The sequence below is a fragment of the Cetorhinus maximus genome, chromosome 1 (assembly GCF_964194155.1).
Source record: "Cetorhinus maximus chromosome 1, sCetMax3.hap1.1, whole genome shotgun sequence".
Classification (NCBI taxonomy): Eukaryota; Metazoa; Chordata; class Chondrichthyes; order Lamniformes; family Cetorhinidae; genus Cetorhinus; species Cetorhinus maximus.
In genome coordinates, this window is record NC_135879.1 from 106141871 (window position 1) to 106166359 (window position 24489).

The following is a 24489-nucleotide window of genomic DNA, read 5'->3' on the forward strand; positions in this document are numbered from 1 at the left end:
TGAAGAGACAGAGTAATGTATCTAAATTTGCTTATGATACAAAACTAGGTAGGTGTGTAAGCTTTAACAAGATGGCAGATGGAGTATAAGTGTGACATTATTCACTTGGCAGTGAGAATAGAAAAGCAGAATATTTTTTTAAAAGGCATGAAATTTGTACATGTTCGGAGGGACTTGGGCGCAGTCTTACAAGGAACACAGAAAATTAGCCTACAGGTACAGCAAGCAATTAGAAAGCCAAATGGAATGTTGTTTTTTATTGCAAGAGGGTTAGAGTATAAGAATAAAGAAGTCTTGCTACAATTCTTTAGGGCTTTAGTGAGACCACATCTCGAGTAGTGTGTGCAGTTTTGTTTTCTACATTTAAGGATTACAGTAGACGCAGTACCGCAAAGGTGCACTGGAGTGGTTCCTGGGATGAGGGGGTTGCCCTGTGATGAAAGGCTGTGTAAATTGGGCTTATGCTCTCTGGAGTTTAGGAGAATTAGGAGCAGAGATCTCATTGAAACATACAAGCTTCTGAAGAAGCTTGACAGGATAGAGAGGTTGTGTGTCCCCTGGCTGGAGAAGTCTAAAACATGGAGGAGCAGTCACAGGATATGGGGCCAATCATTTAGGATTGAGATGAGGAGAAACATCATCTGTTGTGAACCTTTGGAATTCTGTTGTGAATGCTCCATCTTTTGGGTTTATTTGATGGAGCTGATGCAGAGAGAATGGTTTCTCTTGTGGGGAGGAACATAACTAGAGGCTTTCAACACAAGATATTCACCAAGGAATCCAATAGGAAATTCAGGAGGAACCGATTCACGTAAAGAGTAGTAAGAAGTTGTAACTCGCTACCACAAGGAGTGTTGAAGCGAATACTATAGATATATTTAAGGGGAAACCAGACAAGCATATGAAAGAGATGGGACTAGGCGGTTACGAGACTAGATTTAAATGAGAAAAGCTGGGAGGAGGGTCAAGTGGACCAAAAGCACCAGCACGGACTGGTTGGACCCAATGGCCTGTTTCTGTGCCATACACTCTATGTAGATTTCTGGTGTCTCAGTAATCAAGGGATATGGGGAGTGGGCGGGAAAGTGGTGCTAAGGCTGATGATCAGTCATGGTTATATTGAATAGTAGTGGAACAGTCTCGAATGGCCATATGGTCTGCTGCTCCTATTTCTTATGTTTCTTTCATGCATCTGTGCTATTAGCCTCAACCACTCTATGTTGCAATATGAATTAAGAGTTGTACGAAAACCACTGAAGAGTAACTAAAGTTAGGGTTGGAAGAGGTGTTGAGAATAGAATGACAGGTTATCACTAGTTTAAACAATGTTTTGCTCCCTCTTGGTTCTGTAAATAAAATAGGTGGAATACTGAAAACCAGAAAGGTTCCTAAAGGGATAAAGTAGATTAGTAATATCATTAGGATCTGCTATTTGCTGATCCCAAATGAATTCATTCACCTTGTATACATCCATGTGACAATGATGAACAGGAAAAGACCTGATCTATGAAGCCTGTCCCATACCATCAACTTAACATCATGGCCTTCCTTGTCACCCCGTAATCTCCTGGGGGAGACAAAATAACAGTGAAAACCTCCTAAGCCAATAAGAGGAATGTAAAATTATCAATTTCTCGCCTTCAAACACAATCAAACAAGTTCCAGTAAGCTGATGGCCCTAAGCCCTGCCTACCTTTTGTCCATTATGCAGCACTAAAAATAAATTTAAGATCAGGCCAAATTTAATATGGAATCCATATTTTAATAAATTATAAACTAATTATATTATAAGGTACTTACTGGTCAGTAATGGAAACTTTATAAATATAGAATAGTTTAATGTGATAACAATAGGCAAAAAAGGGGGAGAAGTGAGAATTGGGTAACTGTAAATCACTTAGTCGAATGTAAGGAGTGGAGAAAATGTTTTTTTTTATATTCGTTCGTGGGATGTGGGCGTTGTTGGCTAGGCCAGCATTTATTAATGGTCACTTAAGTACCTTATCCTGCCCCCACTGCTATATTCCCTGTGACAGGATAAGACATGCCAGGTGAGTAGCCTGGCAACTTTTACTGTGAATTGACGTTGGGCAACAGGGGGCGGAGGTGCAGGAGGTGGCTGTCCTTTTTGGCTTCCCTATGCCCATCAGAGGCACCCCCCTCTACCCCTTCCCCCACCCCCACCCCACCTCACTGAGATCCGCCAGCCAGGCCCTTTCTATAGGATATGGGGAGAAAGTGGGAGCAGGCTATTGAGTTGGATGATCAGCCATGATCATAATGAATGGCGGAGTAGGCTCGAAGTGCCGAATGGCCTACTTCTGCTCCTATTTTCTATGTTTCTCCCTGGACTTACTTGAACTGTGGCACCCATTAACTTTTCTTCTTCGGGGAGTACCTGTAGTCCCAGCAGTGGCCACTGCTCGAACCTGGCGCTGCTGGGTCTACAGAGCTGCTGGCCAATCAGATTCCAGATGGGGGCAGAAGTCTTGACCTTAGGCAATTAACGCCCTGTGGAGCGTTAAATGTCTGTGGGTCAACCAGGATTGGTGGGGATGCATTCTCCATCGACTGTTTATGTGGCAGAAAGGGAAACCCTGTTACTTGATAAATTCTGCCCCAGGAAAAGATTGACAAATTTAATTTCTTGTGTTTTCACTTTTCGTGTTCAGAGGGCACTTTCAGAGTGCTACCTAAGATGTTTTTGTATAGCTCTTCACTTCCTGGTATAGATTGCATTTTTGTTGTCTTTTTCCAAAATAAATTAAATGTACACTACAAGATGACTTTATGGGCAATTGTAGAGTTCTTTTATGTTCAAAGGTGACACTCTATTAATGAAGATTGCATTGAGCAAAGCTCTATACAGCCTACATATTATTTATTGAAAGATAATTGACACAATATTACTGGAGAATGTAATCCATTCAGGAGTTTAGCCATTAACGTAAAATCATTGGCTGTAATTTTGTCCTTTGATGGAATACTTGGTTGGCATTTGAAAACTAAACATTTCTGACAAGATGAAATATTTTCAATTAAGGTTGTCATTGGTAATGGATTTGCTTATTTGCAGTTTTCAAGATCAAATAGATGGAATACATCCCCAAAACATTAATAATGATCTTTGACAAAGCAAAATTGGACTTTTTCAGTTACTGGAAATCCACAAACTCATATCCCCTCTGGTGCAATTGGTAAAGGAGCCATACAGCTGACCCATAGAGACAATCTCAATTTCAATTCACAATCTATACTGAGTTAGTAGTAAATTGTCTCAGCTCCATTGGGCAGGGAAGGGAAAATTACTTAAGTAGGTACAGATGAGGGGGCTGTTGGCTTCATCGTAGTTTACCTTCTAGAATTTATTAAAAACTATAACCTTCTATCATGCCATCTAAGTGACCTAGTTCATGCAAGACTTTTGCTTCTCAGAATTTGTTTGAAGTTCTGTAAACCTCGTTAGAGCTTGTTTTACTGATGTCATTGACCTTAAGTCTGCATCAACTAGAGTTCCTGTTTCCAGTAGTCTCTGTAAATACTGGGTAAGGACAGCAAATGGGCTCATTTGATTTTTTTTTTTACACAAGTCGATTAGTGCTTTTGTTTTTTTTAAGTTACACTTATAGGCCTCAAATTTTACCTCCCGATTTGGGATCATGACATCAGGGTGAAAAGCAGGTCCCAAGCTCACACTTTCAAGCAGCAGGACCGGCTCATGATTTTACCGCAGGCAGTCTCCTAATTAGCCACCTGCTGTTCAATTAAGAATGGTGGACCAGCCCCTGATGCCGCCGGCCCAATCGGAGAGCTTGAAGCTCTGAAGCCTCAGCAGTGCTACAGGGAGAGGTGGTTGCTAATAAGGCAGGCAGGAAATCTCAAACCACACCAAATTCAGGGGGCTAAAGGAGGGCAGAGAAACCCTTCTGGGGAGCTGGTTGGGACCATGTTACTGCCTTCCCTGTACACGGCCACCTCTTTGGGCTAAGGAACCTCCAGCTCTGCTGCCCCCACAACACCCCCAAGCTCAGATTGCCAAAGGGAGATCATTAAGCTGGTGGCCTGCTAACATCGTGGGGTTAGCCATGTCCTCAGCAAAATGCCAGTGGCTGTGTAAAATGGCACTTCAAGGGTCTTTAAATATGCAAATTGGCTCTCTGCCTCCTTGGTGCAGGCCAGTCCAGCAGCGCGACTACACCAGGACGCCATCCTGGCTGAGATAACCTGTGACATCCAAGGTACACTATGGACATAAAGTTACTGGTCCCTCTGCCTCCCAGCCTGCCTGCTGGGGACTGATAAAAGCCTGCCCATAATGTGCCTTTTATGTGACGGATTGTCTCAGCGTTTGCCTAAGTAGGGGAGGGTGAAGGAGGACAAATAAGTCAGGATTTAAGGTGGTGAATAAAGGTTTTGTTAAAGAAATAGATTTTAAGGAGGCTTTTGAAGATGAGGGGTGTATAAAGACTAAGTTTAAGGAAGATAAATTAAGATTGAAGCCTTGTGGATGAAGGGAATGAGAGGTGGGGGCAGGGTGCACAGTAATCAGTTTGAAAGTATGAGCAATTGGGACTTGCAGCTAGAAGACGTTTCAGAGATAGGTGCAGAGAGCTCAAGAAGGAATTTGAAAATGAGGATTTTGGAAACAGATTTTGGGGACAGGAAATAAAGTAGTTCAGTGAGACCATGGGTGATAGGTGAATAGCACATGGAAGTTTGTATAGGGTGCAGCTTAGGATGTCAGTGAGGAAAACATTGCAAAAATCAAAGATTGGATTGAGGGTTTCAGTACACATAAAGTAGATGTGGAGACCAGCAATACTATGGATGATTGTTTAGCAATTTTGTTGAAAGAATATTTAGGGTGTGGAGTTGTTGGCAGGACCTGAACAGGATGGTGTTGAACTTTCAGGAGTAGATACTAAGAAAATGGGCAAAAAAAACTTATAAATAAAAAGATGCAAACAGTAAAAGTACTTTTTTTTTACTAAAGTAATTTTTTGAAAAACTGGAAGAGTTAGCTGCTGATGTGCTCCTGTCAGCATGTTTATCACTGTGCTGGAAATGTTAAATAACTTGTATATTGGCTTCATTCTCTAAATAACGAAAGCCTGCCCGTTTTATTTTGGCAGTTCTCTCTGGTGTTTTCTGCTTCTCTTAAGCAGATTGAGGATGACTTGCATCCACTCCAGTTCAGTGGGTTCTGAGATGGCTGATAAGTCCAGTGCGCAATCTGCAGACTTTGCCACATGTGGGGCAGGTGGTGATTGAATGATTGGGTAGATCGGTTGTTTGAAGCTTTGTATGCTCCCTCTGACCCACCCTCCAATTGTGTCTCTGCACATTCCTGACAAAGTCCCTCGATGTGTTTGGTTCCTTTCTGAGTAAGTTTTTTCATTTTGTTTGGTCACAAGCCAGAGTCTTCCATGAATCAGCAGGTATGTTTGACCTCTTCAGGGATGCTTTGAAAAGACCCAGGTGTTTTAACCTTTTTAAAACTAATAAGGTTCTTGTCACGATAGCAGCAGTGATTCCGTAAAAGCAAATGTAACTGAATTGATAATTCAGTTGATTAATTAAAGAAAAAAATCTGGAATTGAAAGCTAGCCTCAGTAATGATGCCATGAAATTATCATCGATTGCCATAAAAGCCCATCTGGTTCACTAATGGCCTTTAGGGGAGGGAATCTGCTGTTCTTTCTTTGTGAAATCCAACTTACCTTGTTGAATGCAGAGGTCAGAAACTCCAAGTCCCAATGGTCTTCAGTCCTGCAAAGCGTGCGCCGGCCAGGAACTGGCTGCACGTGCGAGGTTCAGATAATTTCTGTTCTTTAGGCCGAGGACTGGCTCTGTGCACCCATGCATAGAAAAACAAGAATGGTGTGAAAACCCAAGTCAGGTGACCAGGTGCAGGATGCCGTTGACAAATAAATGTCCCAGGGAGGGGGACAGGGAGAGGTCCCAAAGCAGGGAGGGGGACAGGAAGAAGGTCTCGAGATAAGTCCCCGGGGCAGGGACAAGAGACGGGACAGGAACAGGTCCCATTTGAATTAAGCAAAAGAGAAACAGTCTCCAATTAAAGAGCGAACTGCAAGGAGCAGACTTTAAGTGAAGTGGGCTCAGGAGAAGCCCTGACAGCCAGAGAGGGTTCAAGATAAGGCCTGAAGATCCGAGAAGGCAGCTGAAGGTTAGTGACTGTGCTGCGGACCATTGGGGCAAAGATACCCCTTTGGACTGGTGGTGTTCTGCTTGGCACGGCCGAAGATCTTAAATTGTGGTTGTAAGTTGATACTTGAGTGTACTCGTGAATCCAGGGAAACGGAATCTCCTAAGGCAAAATTGAAACGCTGTAAGGTGGGCAGTTGTTGAAGCCGTACGACTTGGAGCGACTTTTGGAGAGAATTCTAAGTCGAGATCTTCGAAGGTGAAGATTGGAAACCCTTGTGAGAGACACCCTCAGTGAGATTGGTTGACTGTGTGATTAACGTCGGGGTGGGTTGTTTAGAAGTCCATGGAATCTGTTTTGACCGCATCTGTCATTTACTGTGCATTAAGGTGTGTCTGACCACACTTTACCTGTTAATTCACATGTTCCCCATAGTTAACCCTGAATGTTAGCGTATAAGATAGATATTGTAAATTGTTTTGTTTTTCAGAACTTGCATAGTAAAGTTTATTTTTGTTTGTTCCAAACCCATGGTATCTTGTGGCTTTATTGACTTAGTAAGTGTCTTCAATCTCAAACTTTGTCTACTTTAAGCAAAACATTGTTGGTCCCTAACCTGATCTCACCAACAACTTGGGCGCCTGGCCACAGATCAGAACAACCTGTTCTGGCTTACATGTGACTCTAGATCCACCCTAACAACCTAGCTAGCTATTCACATGCATGATACATCTGCAGAAAGTTAAAAAGGAATAAAACAGCACACCCAGCCCTGTTGCACTGTGTCTGTGTACCTGCACCAGATGGACTGCAGTGGTTCGAGAATGTCGCTCACCACCACCTGCTCAAGGGCAATTAGGGGTGGAAAATAAATACTTGCCTTGCCAGTGCCGCCCACATCCCATGAAAGAATAAATAAAAATTAAACAAGATTAACTTTCCAAAGCTCTGGTGACATGACTTGCAGTAAGAGTAGTTTCGGGAAGGTTGCTCTCTTTTTACTCGTTGAAAGTCACCTACAAAGCACAAAGCTCTCATTCTTCCACTAAGAATTTGTTTACAAGCTAATCTTCAAGTAGAAAATTGAAGCAAATGGAAACAGTGCATCTTTTATGTTCTGTACATGTGGTTGAGAACGAAAGCCTTCGGAATGTTGAGCCTGTGTCCTTCATTTGGCTGCTTAGTGTTTCAGAGTGACTAAGCAATTTGGACTCGTCGCCCTGATTTGATGCTGTTTATGAACAACCAAAACATTTAATGCACAAAACGATTCAAATGAAAGCAGTTGTGGAAATCCTTTGAGTAAAGGACAGAGGTTAAGTATCAGGTTAAATGGAGCCAACCACATGTTGCTTGTAAATTCTATAGATATCGTGTATCTGGCGCTGAGGGTCCTTTAAATTTTCTAATGTTAATTGCTCCCTAATAATATATTGTGTTTCTTCTAGCAATTGGTGGCAATAATATATTGGATGTGCAATTGTCAGCAACTGTATATTGCAATGTGGAATTATTCAGCTGATTATACATTGTGAAATGTGAAGTTTAATTTACTGACAGATTATTGCAAGTTTTCACAGGAATATGTGCTTTTTTTTGGAAGCTGCATTAAACTTAATAGAAATTGATGGTTCCCAAATCTTACATGTAATACAGAAATATTATGGCAAAGGAATGAAGACATATATTTGGAATAATAAAATAACTATTGATGTTAAATATACTTTTTTCCTTTTGACTGTGAGGTTATTTTGAGATTGCATATGCTGCTAACACCAATGAGACACCACCTCAAACAAGGCTTTGCCTTATTAAAATTCAGGTGGGTAATTTGGAAGGTGGACAAATAAAATGTAAATAAAAGAAATTTGATAAATTATTGGAAATTTGTCACAGCCACCGAATGTTACCTTAAATAACGATGGGCATATTTTTACCATTTGTCACATTAAAGAACTTTTTTTGATATCCAGCAACTTGAAGAGCTAGCAGAAATTTTAAAAAGGAGCACGATGAGCCTTAATTTTGAGTGCAAATTTGCTGCCTCAGGAGCAAGTTTCAATTTTTTTAGACCGAGAAGCTTGTATGTTTGGAAGTTTGGTATCAGTAATTTGTGATAAATAGACTTTCCATGAATCTTTGAACTAGCTCATGTTTTCAGTGACCTTAACTTGGTGCATTATTTTTGGTCTTGGGATGCAACTGACACATGCATGACTGCGTTTATTGGCCGTTTTTAGTTGGCCCTAGTATCAATGAAGCAGACCACAATTAATTGGAAGCTGTTTCAGTTGTCTTTTAATGTTATTTTTTAAAATAAAAATTTATTTAAATTTGAAATACTAATTCTAAATGAGGTCAGGGTTGTTATTTAGTGTATGTTAAAAAGGCCAGTGGGAACATTTTGTGCTTGTTGTTCTGCAAATGTACTAAATCCAAATTACTACCAGTGATGAAAGAGGATGAAAATGTGGGCAAATGCAACAAAACGGCTTTATTGTAGCAGGTTTCAAGAGCTTTGTACAACAGAACTTGTGACCAAGGAATTAAGATTAAGAAGCTGATCCATGTTCCTTTATTACTTAGGCCAAGGGCATGGTATTCATGATTGTTGGCTACTATTTTAATGAATTCTCAGCTTCATTTTAACACTGCATTTACCAGTAGAACTACATTTTGAACATATGTTTTTTTTTAAGGAACTGCATTTATTTGTTCAGCATTTAGCTGATGAACACAATTTAATTTAAGATATTTTTTAATTTATGCAAGAATAGAGTTGCACAGATTGCTTGGTTGAATACTTGAATGAAAACACATTATTGCTATAAGTAATGTGCTTTGCAGGATGTGTCACTATGTTTTTAATGTTGAGGAATATTAAATGAACATTTAGATCATCTGACCATGCCCATCACCAGTGTTTTATAATTATAAATTTGAGGTGAATGAGGCTTGAGTGAAAAGTGACTCTTCCCCATAGAAAGGGCCTCTCTCCTGAATTCTCTCTATTATGAAGAGTTCTTACATCCATCTCCGTGATATTTCCCACATGCATTTGTCACAACTAGGCTCAATTATTCCAATGATCTCCTGACCGGCCTTCTAACCTCAAAACCCAGCTGCTCCTATCCTAACCTGCGTTAGAGCCATTCAGCTCCTGACCTCATTACAGCCTTGGTTCAAACATGGACAAAAGAGCTGAACTCTTTTGGTGAGGTGAGAGTGACTGCCCTTGACATCAAGGCCACATTTGACTGTGTGTGGCATCAAGGAGCCCTAGCAAAACTGGAACCAATGGGAATCCGGGAATACTCTCCACTGGTCATAGCTAGCACAAAGGAAGATGGTTGTGGTGGTTGGAGGTCAGTCATCTCAACTCCAGGACATCACTGCAGGCATTCCTCAGGGTAGTGTCCTCGGCCTAACCATCTTCAGCTGCTTCATCAATGACCTTCCTTTCGTCATAAGGTCAGAAGTGGGAATGTTCGCTGATGATTGCACAATGTTCAGCATCATTCGCTCAATGGAAGTTTAATTCAGTGGTATAGTACAGGCAGGCTGAAGAAGATCTCTAGACCCAGAAACTGAGAATAAGCAAATACGCAGTTGCTGCAGCTGTTTTTGTTACTTGAAGATAACATTGGTGGATCTACGGCAACCTGATCAGGTTGAGCAGAGTGCACATGGACATACATATGTACATACAAACTAGGAGCAGGAGTTGGTCACTCGGCTCTTCAAGCCTGCTCCGCCATTCAGTAAGATCATGGCTGATCTGATTGTAACCTCCTACCTACCTCTGATAACCTTTTACCCCCTAGTTAATCAAGAATCTATCTAGCTCTGCCTTAAAAACATTCATAGACCCTGCTTCCACTGCCTTTTGAGGAAGAGAGTTTCAAACCTCTTCCCTGAGCAGCTTCTAACGCTTTACATCTTGCCTTAACTAAAGAGACCAATACTGCATAGACTACCCCAGATGTGGTCCCACGAGTGCCATGTACAGCTGAAACATAACCTCCCTACTTTTGTATTCAATTCTCCTCACATAAACGATAACATTCTGTTAGCTTTCCGAATTACTTGCTGTACCTGCATACTAGCCTTTTATGATTCCTGCACTGGGACACCCAGATCCCTCTGAATCTTGGAGCTCTGCAATCTCTCACCATTTAGACAGTATGCTTTTTTTATTCTTCTTGCCAAAATGGGCGATTTCACATTTGCCTACATTATACTCCATTTGCCAAGTCTTTGCCCACTCACTTACCTCCTGTGTCACTTTGTAGCTTCCTTACGTCCTCTTCACAACTTACTTTCCCACCTATCCTTGTGTCAGCAAATTAGCAACCATACCATCTGTCCCTTCATCCAAGTCATTTATATAAATTATAAAAAGTTGACTTTGCCTGTGGAACTTGGGTTGGTTGTGAGCTGCTGTCAACTGGGGTCCAGGCTAACTCCTAGAAGGAGAGGAGCTGAAATTCTGAGAGGAAGACAGAGTTTTGAAGGACTTTGTGACTGAAATTTCTGATCTATACATAGAGTAGATTGCTAAGCCAATTCATAAGATCTGTCTTAGTTATATCTGCCACTTCATGAGTAGCTTATAATCAACCACAATTTGCCTGTTAATTCATGTTGACCTTATGTTGATTCTGTATTTTAGAGTACAGGAGGGTACCTAAGACATTCAGTGTTTGTTTGACTCTCGTATAGTAAAAATTCTTCTGTTTTAAACCGTGAAACCTTGTGGCTTCATTCAGTAAATAACTGGAATTTTGGATTTCTTCTTAAGAGTTACTGGTCTCATCTGGGATAGTTACAATATTGATTGCCATCAGGTTCCCCAACACCACAATGTAAAATTCTTATCCTCATGTTTAAATCCACACCTTTGCTCTCCTCTGTCTCTGTAATCTTTTTCCATCCTACTCTAGCCTCTTGTGCATTTCTCCCCATCCCCTTCCCCCTCCACCCCATCTCCTCCTTTGTCCCACCAATTGTCCAACCTTCAGCCTCCTAGAATCCATGCTTTGACACTCCCTCATTTTAAGACCCCTCTCAATTGTCTGGCCACCTCTTGTAATCTCTCCTTTATCTTGGTATCCATTTTTTTTTTAAAAAGTGCACCTCTGTAAAGTGCTTTGGAACATTTTCTGCATTAAAATTGTGCAAGCTACAGGCTGCTGTAGCAGAGACTTGGAGCAAGTCTACTCATCATGGAAAGCTGAATGGAGTGTGCGTACAATGGGAAAGAAAGTGACAAAAATGAGCTGCCAAATTTTAAATACGGAAGTTCATTATGAAAGCTGTGCTGCACTACTTGTAGAATGTGGTACAGTTCAAACGTCCCCAGTAGTCTAGCATTGTGTTGGATTTCCAGCACAGGATATTCGGGAACTCGGCCTGGCCCAAAACGTCCATGAAACTGTGATGTTTTACAACTTATTGGGCAGAACTTGACTTTCTCTCTCATCTTCTGGCCCATCCCTGCCCACCAACAGGCTATTTAATTGTTATTCCTCCTATATCCTTATAAGATGAAAGCTAGAAATCCTTTTGAAGTGAACTTGGCACTTCCATAGAGCAAAATGTAAGTGTTGGATTATCTATTGATACTGTAATACTTTTAGGAAGAAAAACAGAATTGACAAGTAGGGGTGGGAAATGATGATGCTTTGCTTGTTGTAATTTAAAATATTAATTTTTCCCATAATTTTTCTCGACCCTTGCTGTGTTATATTAATTTTCGATTGTTTGCAGTAGACCAATCTTACAGATTTGCTTTGGAAAATATGGTAAGATCAATAGAAAGAGAATCCTTTCTTCCTGACATACTGCACACATCAGCTATCAAGGGGTTACTGCTGCCAGGAAGATAAAAACTTCCATTTGTACAGCAGCAGCCAGTTTTACAGATGTTCCAAAAGTGAGAAATCAGTTGTATGTAATTTGGGAATATTACTTTGTTTGTGTGCCATTGCATCAATAAACTAGTTTCACAACCTCTCATATCCAGAAGCTAAGGAAAAGAAGGTGAACTACTCAGTAGTATCATTTGTTTGCTGTAATGCCACTCTGCTATAGAGTGGCAGGATGTACGCAAAAGCAGAGGAGGGAAAGTTAGAAAACATAGTCACCCTGCCTTAACCATGAGCACCAATGGGACATGAAAGAAAGAAATGCGTTTATGTAGTGTCGTTTATGACACAAAGTGCTTTATTGTCAATTAATTACTTGTGAAGTGTTGTCATTGTTGTGATGTAGAAAACGCAGAACCAATTTGTGCACCAGTATCAGAGGGAATGGGGTGGGACTAAGCAAGTGAGAAAAAGCCAATTGTAAACGGAAATATTAAACCAAACATCCTTTTTGTTGCATGACATAGTTGTAGAATTAGAAAGATATATTTTCTGGTCCCCCAAAATTCATTGAAAGCAATAAACAATAGTAGTCGCTGGGAAGCGGAAATGAGCCAGAGACAAATATTTTACTTAAAAAGTGGCATTATTAATTAGGAAGTCAGGCCATAGCAATGGAGTTCCTTTCAGTTTTTTAAATTTGTTTTTAAATGACAGTGCAGAAGGGCTTAATTCATTGAGAATCTCTTTGGGCTGTTCTGAGGTCATGGAAGGGACTATATGAAAGCAAGATTTTTTCTTTGCATTCTTTTAAGAGTTAACGTTGAGAAGCCCTCACATGTTTGCTGCTTTGATAATGCTCTTTCATTTAGAAATCTTTTCTAATTTTTATTCCATCCTGCTCATTTCAGGTCGTTTAGGATATCCACATCCAGGGACTGACAATTTTCTAATGATAAATGGTAAGTCTTTCGTTAATGATACTTTACTCCTTCTACTGCTATTATCAAAAAGCTTTAGTGCAGTTATGCCAATGGGCAGAATTTCGGGCTCATGACTCAAGAGGTGGAATGATCAGTTGGTAAAAAATTGTACTACACAATGGCCTAAATTTAATATCAAAAATTGATTTCCTGTTGAATTGTTTATTTTAGTTGCTATTATCTATATCTCCCTTTACACCTTCATCTAGCATCATGCTATGCTGTAGGAATAATGCCAAATAATGTGTTAGGTATTGAATACATTTAGCCATGTTTAATATTGCATCATTAACCAGCTTAGCCATTGTGGATTTTCCAAAATGAATAGGGGTCTCAACAGGTCAGATTACATGGCAGCAATCTTATTATATGGAAACAATTGCATTCTTTCATTTCATATGATCCTAGAAGTAATTTTAAGCCTGCTTACTGTTTAGTTAGCTTTGTGTAAAAACAGTCAGTGCAGCAATTTATATGGTCTAACTCATTGTGACCATGTCATGTTCCAATGCATTTTGAAACAGGTCTTCTTTAAGTTGTTTGCAGATGCATTTGGGAATAAAACATGATTTCATCTGGACGCAACTTTAAGATTAGAACACATTGTTCTGTTTAATTCCTGAAGTACAATTTGTTGAAACTCAGAATATGGTTTATTTTAGTGCTTTTTCATGCAAATAGAAACATATAACTATGATGCTTTAAATGCAAAGTTTTATTTTTCCAATTGGTAGTTCAGCAAAGAAATGAAGTTGGTGACTTTATCCCCCGTTAGACCTGGTGATAGTTTTGCACAGATGTTTACTTATGCTTAATGTAATAGTGTTTCAAAGAAATCCCTTTACTCTGGTCTTATTCTTAAACATTATCTGTATTTTGGGCCCAGAAACCTTGACATTCATTGTGTTTGGGGAAAAAGCAGTGACTTTCACATGTTATAAGGTGAATTTACAGCATTAATGCAAAATATAAATTACATTTAGCAATGGGATTAAAGCCGTTCATTGTAAAACCCAGCTTAAGGTACTGGACTTTTATCTGAAAAATCCTTTATTGATCTGATTATCCATGTATACATAATGCTTTCATATTATAATTTAAACTTTCAAAACACTTCCTTTCTGGATATTCAATTTCCTGCCCTTGAAAATATTTCGAACCGCATACACTTAAGTCAAAAATGCCTTACACAAAATGCAGGTAAATACTTAAATGTGTAAATTTACTTCAGAAGTATCTCCCACCATTGAGTGTGAAACTTTATAGTCTTTCATCAGTGTTTGAATTTCTGCTTCTCCAGCAGCTGAGTGGTACTTTAACTTCACCAGTGATTGTTAACAATGCTGACTCGGACAATAGGCCATACCAGATCCACCCCTGTTCTCCATCCGGAAAATGGTTGGTTGCTGTTTGCCCTTTGCTGTGATGTACCTTGTTGGAGATGCTTATTATTTATTGGACTTGCTTTCTTCCACTGGCCTGGAGTGGCTATTCTGATCGGCTGAGCTGAACACTGGGAATTCCTCTCTCTCTATGTGGTGTTGCTGCTACTGAAGTCTGGCATTGTTAAACACCATTCTGGTAGATGACCAATAAGCATTATCCAAGGAAGTATAAAGCACACAGTGATCAAAAAACATCTACCCGATCTGCTTTTCATCTTAACCATTTTAATAACAAATGTACAAAAAGATTGAAGAATGCACCCATTGTGTGAATAGAAGTATTGAGATCACATGCCCAGCAACTGTTTCTATTATAAATAAAAACAGAAAATGCTGAAAACACCCAGCAGGTCTGGCAGCATTCATGGAGAGAGAAGCAGTGTTAACAGCTCTGTGACCTTTCATTGGAATTTGAGCTCTGTTTCTCTCTCTACAGATGCTATCCAGCCTCATCCCACTTTCCAGCACTTGGTTTTTAGTCCTGTAGATTTCAGTCCTTCAAGTGCATATCCAAGTATTTTTAAATGCAAGGAGGGTATCTACCACACTTTGTGCAGTGAGTTCTAGACCTACACAACCAATGTTTCCTCAAGTTGTGTGGTCACACAGCAACCTATAAGTTCTTGCGCAGGCCAGGTGCAAATCAGTTTGTTTAAGTTACTGCCCATGTGTGGCCTGGTCATTCAAAAAAGTTTAAAGGGCCTGCACGCTACAAAAAAAAGTTAGAGGTTATGTTGCCCACCATCCTCTGGATGTAAAGTTTCTCCCTTAGTGCCCCTCTAATCCTTCCATCCAAATACTGTAAATCTATGCTCCTGGTTATTGATGTCTCTGCTAACAGAATAGAAATGTAGAAATTACTGTCCCTTTAAAGTGGCTGTCGCTTCTGCAAAAGGTATGGGATAACCCAACTTCAAAAAAGTTCTTCACAGGGAGTAAAAACAAGGAAAATGTTAGGTCTTATTAAATGAGATTGCTATTCATGGTGTAGCAGGGGAAGAAAGCACGGTAGAGAAGTACAATCTGGCACAGACTTCTGAATGTTGTGGTGTTAATAGGTGAAATGTCATCTAGTTAGTAATTCTAACTTAGCTTGGATATAAGCTGTTGGTCTTATTAACTGACCACAATAAACGTGTCTCCAGGTTTGCGTGAGGCTCTCCTAGATGCCGCATTTGGTATGTATTATGTTCATTGACATCCAGTAAGATGATTCTCGAGAAAATGTTTGAAGCCCATTGTAAACATGGCCTTATGCTACTGACTGTTGTGTCTGTACATCTATTTTGTATGGTGGGTAATTCTAGAGTATGACAATTTGCTGAAGCCAGCAACTGGCTGGTTCTCAAAACTCCTGCATAATGTACTGCAGAAAATATGACTCACTGCATCACATCGTTCTCAAGAAAGGTCAATGGTATAGATGTGAAAAGAACGTGCCACACAAGGAAGAAAAATTCACATCAAAATGTCACATGTGGAGTTCGCTCGTTATGCATCAGGGAGTATGCTATTTTTGGTCTGACCTTCACAGTTGTTTTAAAATTTCCTGCTCTGTCATTAATTAAATTAACTTCCTAAAATATATGCATAATGTCCCCCAGCCTCCCACCTCTATGTAACAAATGGAGATACAAAATGTTGTTGTACTGTTCTGACTTTCTACGTAAATGGATCTTATTTTAACACATTGTTTTTTACGTAGGAGGGAAAAGAGATGATCCGCTTGTAAATGAGGAATCCTGAAGTGCTTATCCTCATTATAGGCACAACTGAGTTATCGTGCTCAGTTTTATAAGTTAAATTGCCATATGTAATATATGTTACCTGTACTGTATTGGCAGCCTAATGACTGTAATAAATTGAACTGCTATTTTGTAATTTAGAAGGATAGCAAGTGACATTTTAAATGTTGTGCTCAAGCTCATAGTTCAGGAAAAGAGGAAGGAAAGGCAAGCTTAGAGCAGTTATCTTAATTCACAGGATGTGACAGAATTGAAAATTTCATTTTGAATGCTTTTATAATTGATAATTAGGGTTTTCAAACTGAGATTTTGTTTTGAAAATCAAATATGGTTTTTAGCTGAAATATGTCAATTTTAAAACTTAGTGCTGTAACTACACACAGCACTATCGAATTGATACAGTATTGGAATGATGCACATGGAATATTGAATCTGTGATTGGACTCAGTTTATTAAAAATATGCTACAAGGATTGTCAAAATGTACAATGTGATCGGCTGGTAGTTTGATAGTGGTAAGTGTCCAAAGGGTGATATCCTGATCTCCGAGCCAAAATAGGCATGGTTTCTGAATATCTCAATTTCTGCCATGTTGAACAGGGAGCATCAAGTAGAGGCAATAAATAGCATTAATCAGAAAAATCAGGGAAAAGAAAGTCTGAGAGTTGCCTAGTGTCACCTAGTCTGAAGATTGGAGACATTGTAAAGCGCTAGAGTTGGCTGTGTGATCACATTCTTGGCAGGTGGCCAAGTGGGTGAAGAAAGGGATATGTTACAAGCAGGAGGAAAAGAAAGTTGCCCACAATATTCACATAATTTCTCCTTTTTTAAAATGTGGTAAACTGATTTTTTTTCTAAGGTGCAATTACTGCACACTGGATGCAAATACATGTCTCAGTCTCTTGTGTACTTGGAAATGATGTCTGGATGTCCTTTCACCTTTTTAGCTTTGGGGTCTGAGAAATAGTGTTACCCTTTAGTGGACTAATCTGTGCCACGCTGATAATATATTAAAAATGCTGAATGGATTACAACATTTTGGTCCATAATGTCTGGCTCCAACTGTAGCAAAATGGTTGGTTAGACAAATCTTAGAAAATTCCTTACCTTTTACTTAACCTCAATCCAGAAAAAAAATGGGGACTGAGCACAAAAGAAATGGGCCATAATTTGTGCCTCACATAATGGGTAAAAGCTGTAATTGTAATCAGACTGAAAAGTTGAAACCTTATCGCCATCCTTATTACTTTATAACTCTTAGACACTAATCATTTAATAAAATATAAAGTGCTAAACAACCGAATTGCTTTAAAATATTAATGGCCAGAATTTTTCCAACGGTGGGGGCTTGCCTCCTGTTGTCTGAAGAGTTGGCGGGGAACACATCCACGTCAACTCCAACTGCCCTGCTGCCAATTTACACTCCAACGAGCATTGATTGGCATTAGGAGGTATTTCTGCCCCTCACTCAGGAGGAATTCCTGCCTTAGAGAGCTGCTGACCAATCTGATTGACCAGCAGCTCTCCAGTCCCTGCAGCAACAGCGCTACAGTGGACCGAAGAAGAACCGCTGCAGGAGGCCTGACACCAAGTCCAGGAAGCAGGGAAAATGTTGTCAGGGGTCCCAGGGTGGGAGGATAGGGAAGGCCTGGGGGTTCATGAGAGGGTGACCGGGGTCCCAGAGGAGAGACCAGGATGGGGTAGTGGAGGGGAGGTAGGTCTGGAGGTCACTGGACCTTAACTGAGGTGGGGGGGGTCTTCTGATGGAGGCCACCCAACACCCCCTTCCCGCCCCAGATCTAACTTGGTTTATTTCTGGTCATCACCCACAGGCGTTCAATCCTGCCGCCAGCCTAAAAATTGAGGCTAGGTGGGAAGCGGCCCTTAAGTGGCCAATAATTGGCCATTTAAGGGCCTCAACTTGGGCAAGGGCAGACTTCGCATCTGAGGCCTTGCTTGCCCCAGCGTATTGTCAGTGCAGGCGTGAACCTGGAGGGAATCCTGTCCCTGCAATTTTAAACCCCCCCTCCCCAACACGCCTAAAAACCCACCCAGGGATGAGCATAAAATTCAGGCCTATATATATATATATTTATTCTTTTCACATGTGCACAGCTTCTAAAGCCTGCTCTATGGTCCAGAATTCACCATTCCCTTCTGGGCTCTATCCCCACTTAGTGTCTAATGTGGTCTGCCCTGCTCAGCACCCGTGTAAAGTCCTTTATGTGGACTCCTGATGCTGCTGAACTGTGCAATTACTCTGGATTGTCTTCTCCATCTAGCAGCTCAGGCCAATTACAGTGTTCCCTCTCATTTTTCTCCCCCCCCGCCCCAGTGACTGTAGCACTTCCCATGTACAGAATTAACTGTAACTAATTGCTAGTCCTGAGATTTCCGTATCTGTGGCTGTTACCTCTGCTGCCAAAATGCCTGCTGCAACAATAACCACATTTTCCTTTTTGCAAAATGAACTTTATTCGGCACTTTCTTTAAATGCAATACATGAGGTGCCTCACTTCATTATCATTACAGGTTGTATTTACAGTGTACATTTGCAAGTCATGTCAAACATTCTCTGGTGCATACAGCCTGAGGGGTTTTACAAAGTTTCCAGCCCATCGATATACTATGGTGGAAGGGCTTTGGACAGTGAGTGGCCTTTCTCCATTGAGCCTTTGGGGCAGCTGCCCCAAGCTTTAATGCGTTCCTTAGCACGTAGTCCTGAACCTTGGAATGTGCCAGTCTGTAACATTTGTTACTTGACAGTTCTCGGTTGTTTGCACTGTAAGACCAACGAGTTTTCAGGCAGACCAAAGAGCATATTTCACTGAGTTGATGATCCTCCAGTAACAATTGATGTTTACCCTGGTGCCCGTCCTTGGCAATAGCCTGTAGAACATTGAATCCTGCATTATGGAGCTAAACAGTATGAACCTTGACAAAAACCATTGCATCTCTTTCCAGACCTGCTTTGCAAAGGCACATACCAGAAGGAGTTGGGTGACAGCTAGTTCCCCACCGCTGCTGCCTCGAGGGCATTGTGTGGAGGTGGTGAGATTCAGAGGGTGTAGGAAGGACCTAATAGGGAGGGCTCTTCGCACCATCAGTCAAGCTACACCTTGGTGCTTGTTTGAAAGTTATGGCAATGACGCATTCTGCTAGACGTCTTTGACAGTCTGCTCAGTGAAACATCTGACAGGATCCGACACCATCTTTTCATGCAGGGCCTTGAGGACATTACATGTGGGCCATTGCCTGATGAACTTGTGGTCAAAGATGCCCACCTCAACTTTTTCCATGATGGACGGATCGTACAGCCAACTGAATGGAGCATTCCATGGCAGTGTGACCAGACCCATCTTCTGCGAGAGTGGGGACAGATAGAACTTCACATAGTGACACTTGGTATTTGCATGCCAAAGATCTGTGCGCAGCTTGATACACACAACGGTGGACATCAGGATGATGGGTGCAGTTTTCCCCCTTTATCTAGAGGTTTGTACATTGTGTCCCTGAGAGCACGATCTATTTTCAATCTCTGGATAAAGCGGAAGATGGCTCAGGTGACTGTCACAGCATAGGAATGGGTTATGGGCCAGACTTGTGCTACGTAAAGCACCTTGCATCAAATGACCAGGTTCTTGTAAGCAATGGCGAGGAAACATCGATCCCACATGCCCGGTTTCTGTTTCACCATCGCTATACACCTTCCAGTTTTTGGTGCATGCCCCAACTCCTCCGAAGCACATTCGCAGCATGTTCAGGTAGTCTGACCTGACTGTGAAGGGGTCAAAGGATCTGGCGACCCAACTCTGAGCATGGACTCATTCTTGTCGCAAATTACTTCGGCTCCTGAGACCTGTTTGAACTTGTCACAGATAGTCATCAGTCTGCAAACCAACAACGCTACTTCCACTGCAGTCATCTTGAACAGTAATAGTTGAGCTTAGACTAGTGATACTTCCTACTTGGAGCTTTCAGGGCCTTCAGCCTGCCAGCTGGTTTAGTGCACCTTGCCACCAGTGCCTCCAACCTGCCTGCCCAGTTCCTCCTGCAAGGAAACCAAGCTGCGAGCACACATGGTCCAATTAAACATTTCCTTCACTCTGCTTTTTGCAAAAAGGGAAAGTAAGAGAACCAGCAGAATAAAGCTGTTTTACATGCCCTCTGAAAATGCAGATAAGTTCCACATAATTACATGAGTGAGAAGACTGCATGTCAAGTATAATTCCTGCTCAGTTTGCAATTACAAACTGTTTTTGCCAAGCTGCTGGTGTGGTTTTTGAACTTTTTTTTTCAAAAATTGTTAAAATGATTAAAGGAGAAAAAAATATGCTAATCGGACACAGGTCTTTACTTTGTTTTTCAGTAAGTTCACCCAGTCTTAGCTATTCCTGAATATTGCCTTTTATTACCTCACACTGCTGTCAATAGTGTCTTTTATTACATCACACTGCTGTTAATAGTGTCTATGCTTCAAAAGTACTTAATTGGCTCTAATGCACCTTGGAGCATCATAATTACGTAAAGCTCGGGTTAGACCCCGTTGAGTATGCTGTGTTCAGTTCTGGGTACGTCAGGAAGGATAATGACCTTGGAAGGTGTAGAGCTGAAATTCACCAGAATGATACCAGGGCTAAAAATATTAACTTTATGAAGACAGATTGCATAGATGAGGCTTGCTATAACCTGTAATGACAAGTGTGAGGCATCTCATGTGCTGTATTGATAGAAACTGATTTGTGCACTTTATGCAATGTCAAATTTACATTGTTATGCAATTACCTTGTATAAATTTTATGAATAAATAATATTTTGGGGTAAAAAAATTCCTTTGGGTATTGAAGATTAAGGGACGATCTAACTGAGGCGTTTAAGGTGATTAAAGGAGTTGACGGGGTAGAAAAATAAAAACTGTTTCCTCTGGTGAAGGAGGCAGGGGTCCAGAACAAGGGGGCATAACTTTAGAATTAGCCCATTCGGGAATGATGTCAAGAAGCATCCGTTCACACAAAATGGAAATCTGGAACACTCTCCCCAAAAAAATCTGTGAATGCTGGATCAATTGAACTTTTTGAAACCTAAAATTGATTAAAAAGAAACATAGGCGAGCTTAAAGGTTATGGAAGCAGGACTGGAAAATGGAGTTGAGATAACAGATCAGCCATGATCTAATTGAATGGCAAAACAGGCTTGAGGAAAGAAAGACCCACTTCAGTTCCCATGTTCTGAGGTCATGAAATGCAGTGTATCAATGTAATTTCCTTCTTTAATATTTGAGTAATTATATGATTGTAATAATTGGTAGCTCCTTTTATACCTGATGTTGGATAAATATTTGAGAAAAACACTGCAGGTGCTGGTAATCTGAAATAAAAACAAAAATTCTTATTGAACAATCCTACAGCTGTTAGCGTGCAAGAATCTGAGCCTTAACCCAGGGAATAATGCACTTAAATTCTTTCCTCTACTGGCATCCAGACTTCCTAAACCAGGTTCTTCCTGCTCCTTAATTGAACTCCAGAATCAATTAAGAATCAAACTGTGTGGCACTTCCCCTTTACCCTCGAAGGCTGATTCGAAAAGCTCGTTTCACTGGAAGAAAGAATATTTATCCTCATCCCTCCTCCACCCCCCTCCTCCAAACCTCTGGTTCTTTGCCTTGCACCATCAAACAAAATATGACTGCATTTAGGAGCTAAAGCAATCCTGTCTGCCATGCTTTAGAAAATATTGACTTGTTAACTTGTGCTGGAATAACAAAGCTTTCACATCCAAGTCACTGTCTTAATATAAGGAAACATGGCAGCCAATTTGTGCCGCCATCACATCATCCCATAAACAGCTGTAAGGTAATGCTGAGATTTTTAATGTTGGTTTGGGGGTTAACTGTTAGCTAGGACTTTCCTTCAAATAGTGCCTTGGGACATTTTATGCCCACCTAACAGGATAGACAGGCCCTCAGTTTAATGTCTTGTCTGAATGCTGACACCTCCAACAGTACAGCAATCCCTCAATACTGCACTGAAGCAGCTTGGATTTTGTGCTCAAGTCTTGGGCATCAATCTTGAACTCTCAGCACCCTGACTCAGTGAGTGCTACCATTGAGCCAAGACAGGCTAGATTAAAGTTGCTATATCTCTTTATATTAAGTGTTATTCTTGGGCAACAGTGAAAATCTTTTGCTATTTCACTGCAAGTAAATACCAGGTCTGTACATTGATTTTTTTCTTCTTGTGTAGTCCCTCTTAGATTTGTGTGAGAAAGCAATTACACAAATGTTCTTTACGGACACAGATATTTGTGTTTTTCTCATTAGAAAGATATATTTATACTATACATCTTGTTACAATATAATGAAGTTCTCTTAGATATATGGTCAGCTACCCCATAATGCCACCCACAAATTCCTTTTACTCATCTATTCAAACTCAAATCTCTATTTTGCCATTGTGGTTTCAGTTAGCCACCTGACAACTTAAAACAAAAACAGAATTACCTGGAAAAACGCAGCAGGTCTGGCAGCATCGGCGGAGAAGAATAAAGTTGACGTTTCGAGTCCTCATGACCCTTCAACAGAACCTGACAACTTAATCTAGCTGGAAATAAATATTTGAAGATATGAAGATTTGAAGATAATAGTTTGTAGGCTGGGTACTCACAAATATCATGTGTATAAATAAGTTATAAAATTATTTGAAAATCAGTTTTTAAAACCCTTTTACTTTCACAGCTGCTGAGCTTAAATTGCAAGTTGCATTTGACTGTGATAGCATAATGATGATTAGTTCTGGACTTTAAGGAACGTATTTTCATTAACAGTAATGTCAATTTAGCAACAGGGGAATAAAGCTTACATCCCATTTGTATGTCCAACAGTAACTATCTTCTTCAGCTTGGGGGAGATAAATGGAGGGTCTTTGGGGTGAAGAAGACAGTGAGTTAGTGAGCCTGGTAATAGAAGTTTGGAACCCAGATGGTAGACTGGAAAATCTAATACCAGAGTCAGGCAGGTCAAAAACATTAAATACTCATTGAATACTCAAGGCATTATTGTTGATTGACCAGCCAACATAGCTCAGGTAATGGGATCTAGAGGTGTAAATTGTCGCTAGATCGGGGATTCTTCCCTTCTGGCTTTTAATAAGTTCCCAGCTGGTAGCATTTCTATCTAGTCAGTTTACCAGTGCACAAAGAAATTCCTAAGCTTTAACTGTTGCCAACCTGCAGGAAATTCTCTGGATTTAGATAAATGGAGTATGTCCGTATTGGAAGAAAATGTGCATTCCAAAAAGGGCAAGCAGAAATTCAACTTGACAGTTTCTCATTAACTTGTTTGAATACTCTTAAACATGCTGATTGATTTCCATGTACACTAGACACCTGGCTTGACCAAAACAATTCTTGTCACTATTCTTTTCCTAATGCAGTTTGCTTTATGTATAATTTGTAAATGTGCCTAATTCATTCTATAGCATGGATTCAGTACATATTAAGCAAGTAAAGAAATTCAAGATTTTATAATATTTAGGCCACTACAAATTATATGGCACTCCCATAGTGGCAGCATGTAGTGGCACAGAGCAATGTAGACTAGAGAAAATAAAGACTGCCTTTTATATAATGCCTTTCACAGCTAATTAATTATTTTTTAAAGTATAGTCACTGTTTTTGTAAAGGTGAGGATTTGTTCAATGAATAAAGTCTATGTTAAATTAAAAATTAAAATTAATTTATAACATGAACGTAAGAGGACAGATTTTGTAGCTGTAATGTGGTGAGCTTCTCAGCATTTGCTGTCATTACAACTGTTACGCTAACAGCTATTGCTGGTATCCACACATGGGCAGTTGAAATTCAGAAGTTGCTGTTAGTGATTCCCCAGTCCTGCAGAGGGCTTGCGTTGAGGTCCTGCATATGGACATGTTTAGAGGTAGTTTAAACTGACATATGGAAATGTTTAGAAATTGTTTAAATTGACGTGAACGACCACTTTTATGTGATTAGTGTCGCTGCAAAGACCTGTGATAAAGTTAACCTAGTTGAATGAGGTGTAACTGGGAACCTAATATCATACCAAGTTCATAATTACTATTGAACAACCACTTTGTCCCTGAAAAGCTAATTTTATATTTGTGAAAATTCAATTGTCTCCATTATGATAAATTCCATAGATTTTTAATATAATGCCTTTTTTTTAAAGTTTATTTTCTTAATCCGATGTGTATGTCCCAATCTTTATTTTGCTTTCTGTAAAATGATTGTAAAGTGAAAGATAAGCAGT

At 40.3% G+C, this 24489-nt stretch overlaps 1 protein-coding gene across 2 annotated transcripts in view; it reads left to right on the top strand.

Annotated features, from left to right (window-relative positions):
* cpeb2 (cytoplasmic polyadenylation element binding protein 2) overlaps nt 1-24489 on the top strand; it is a 133557-nt gene that overhangs the window by 48373 nt on the left and 60695 nt on the right. For both annotated transcript variants that reach the window (XM_078544984.1, XM_078544992.1), the window contains exon 4: nt 12945-12995. In XM_078544984.1, the coding sequence (XP_078401110.1) occupies nt 12945-12995 (51 nt within the window). The remainder of the gene's footprint in view (nt 1-12944; nt 12996-24489) is intronic.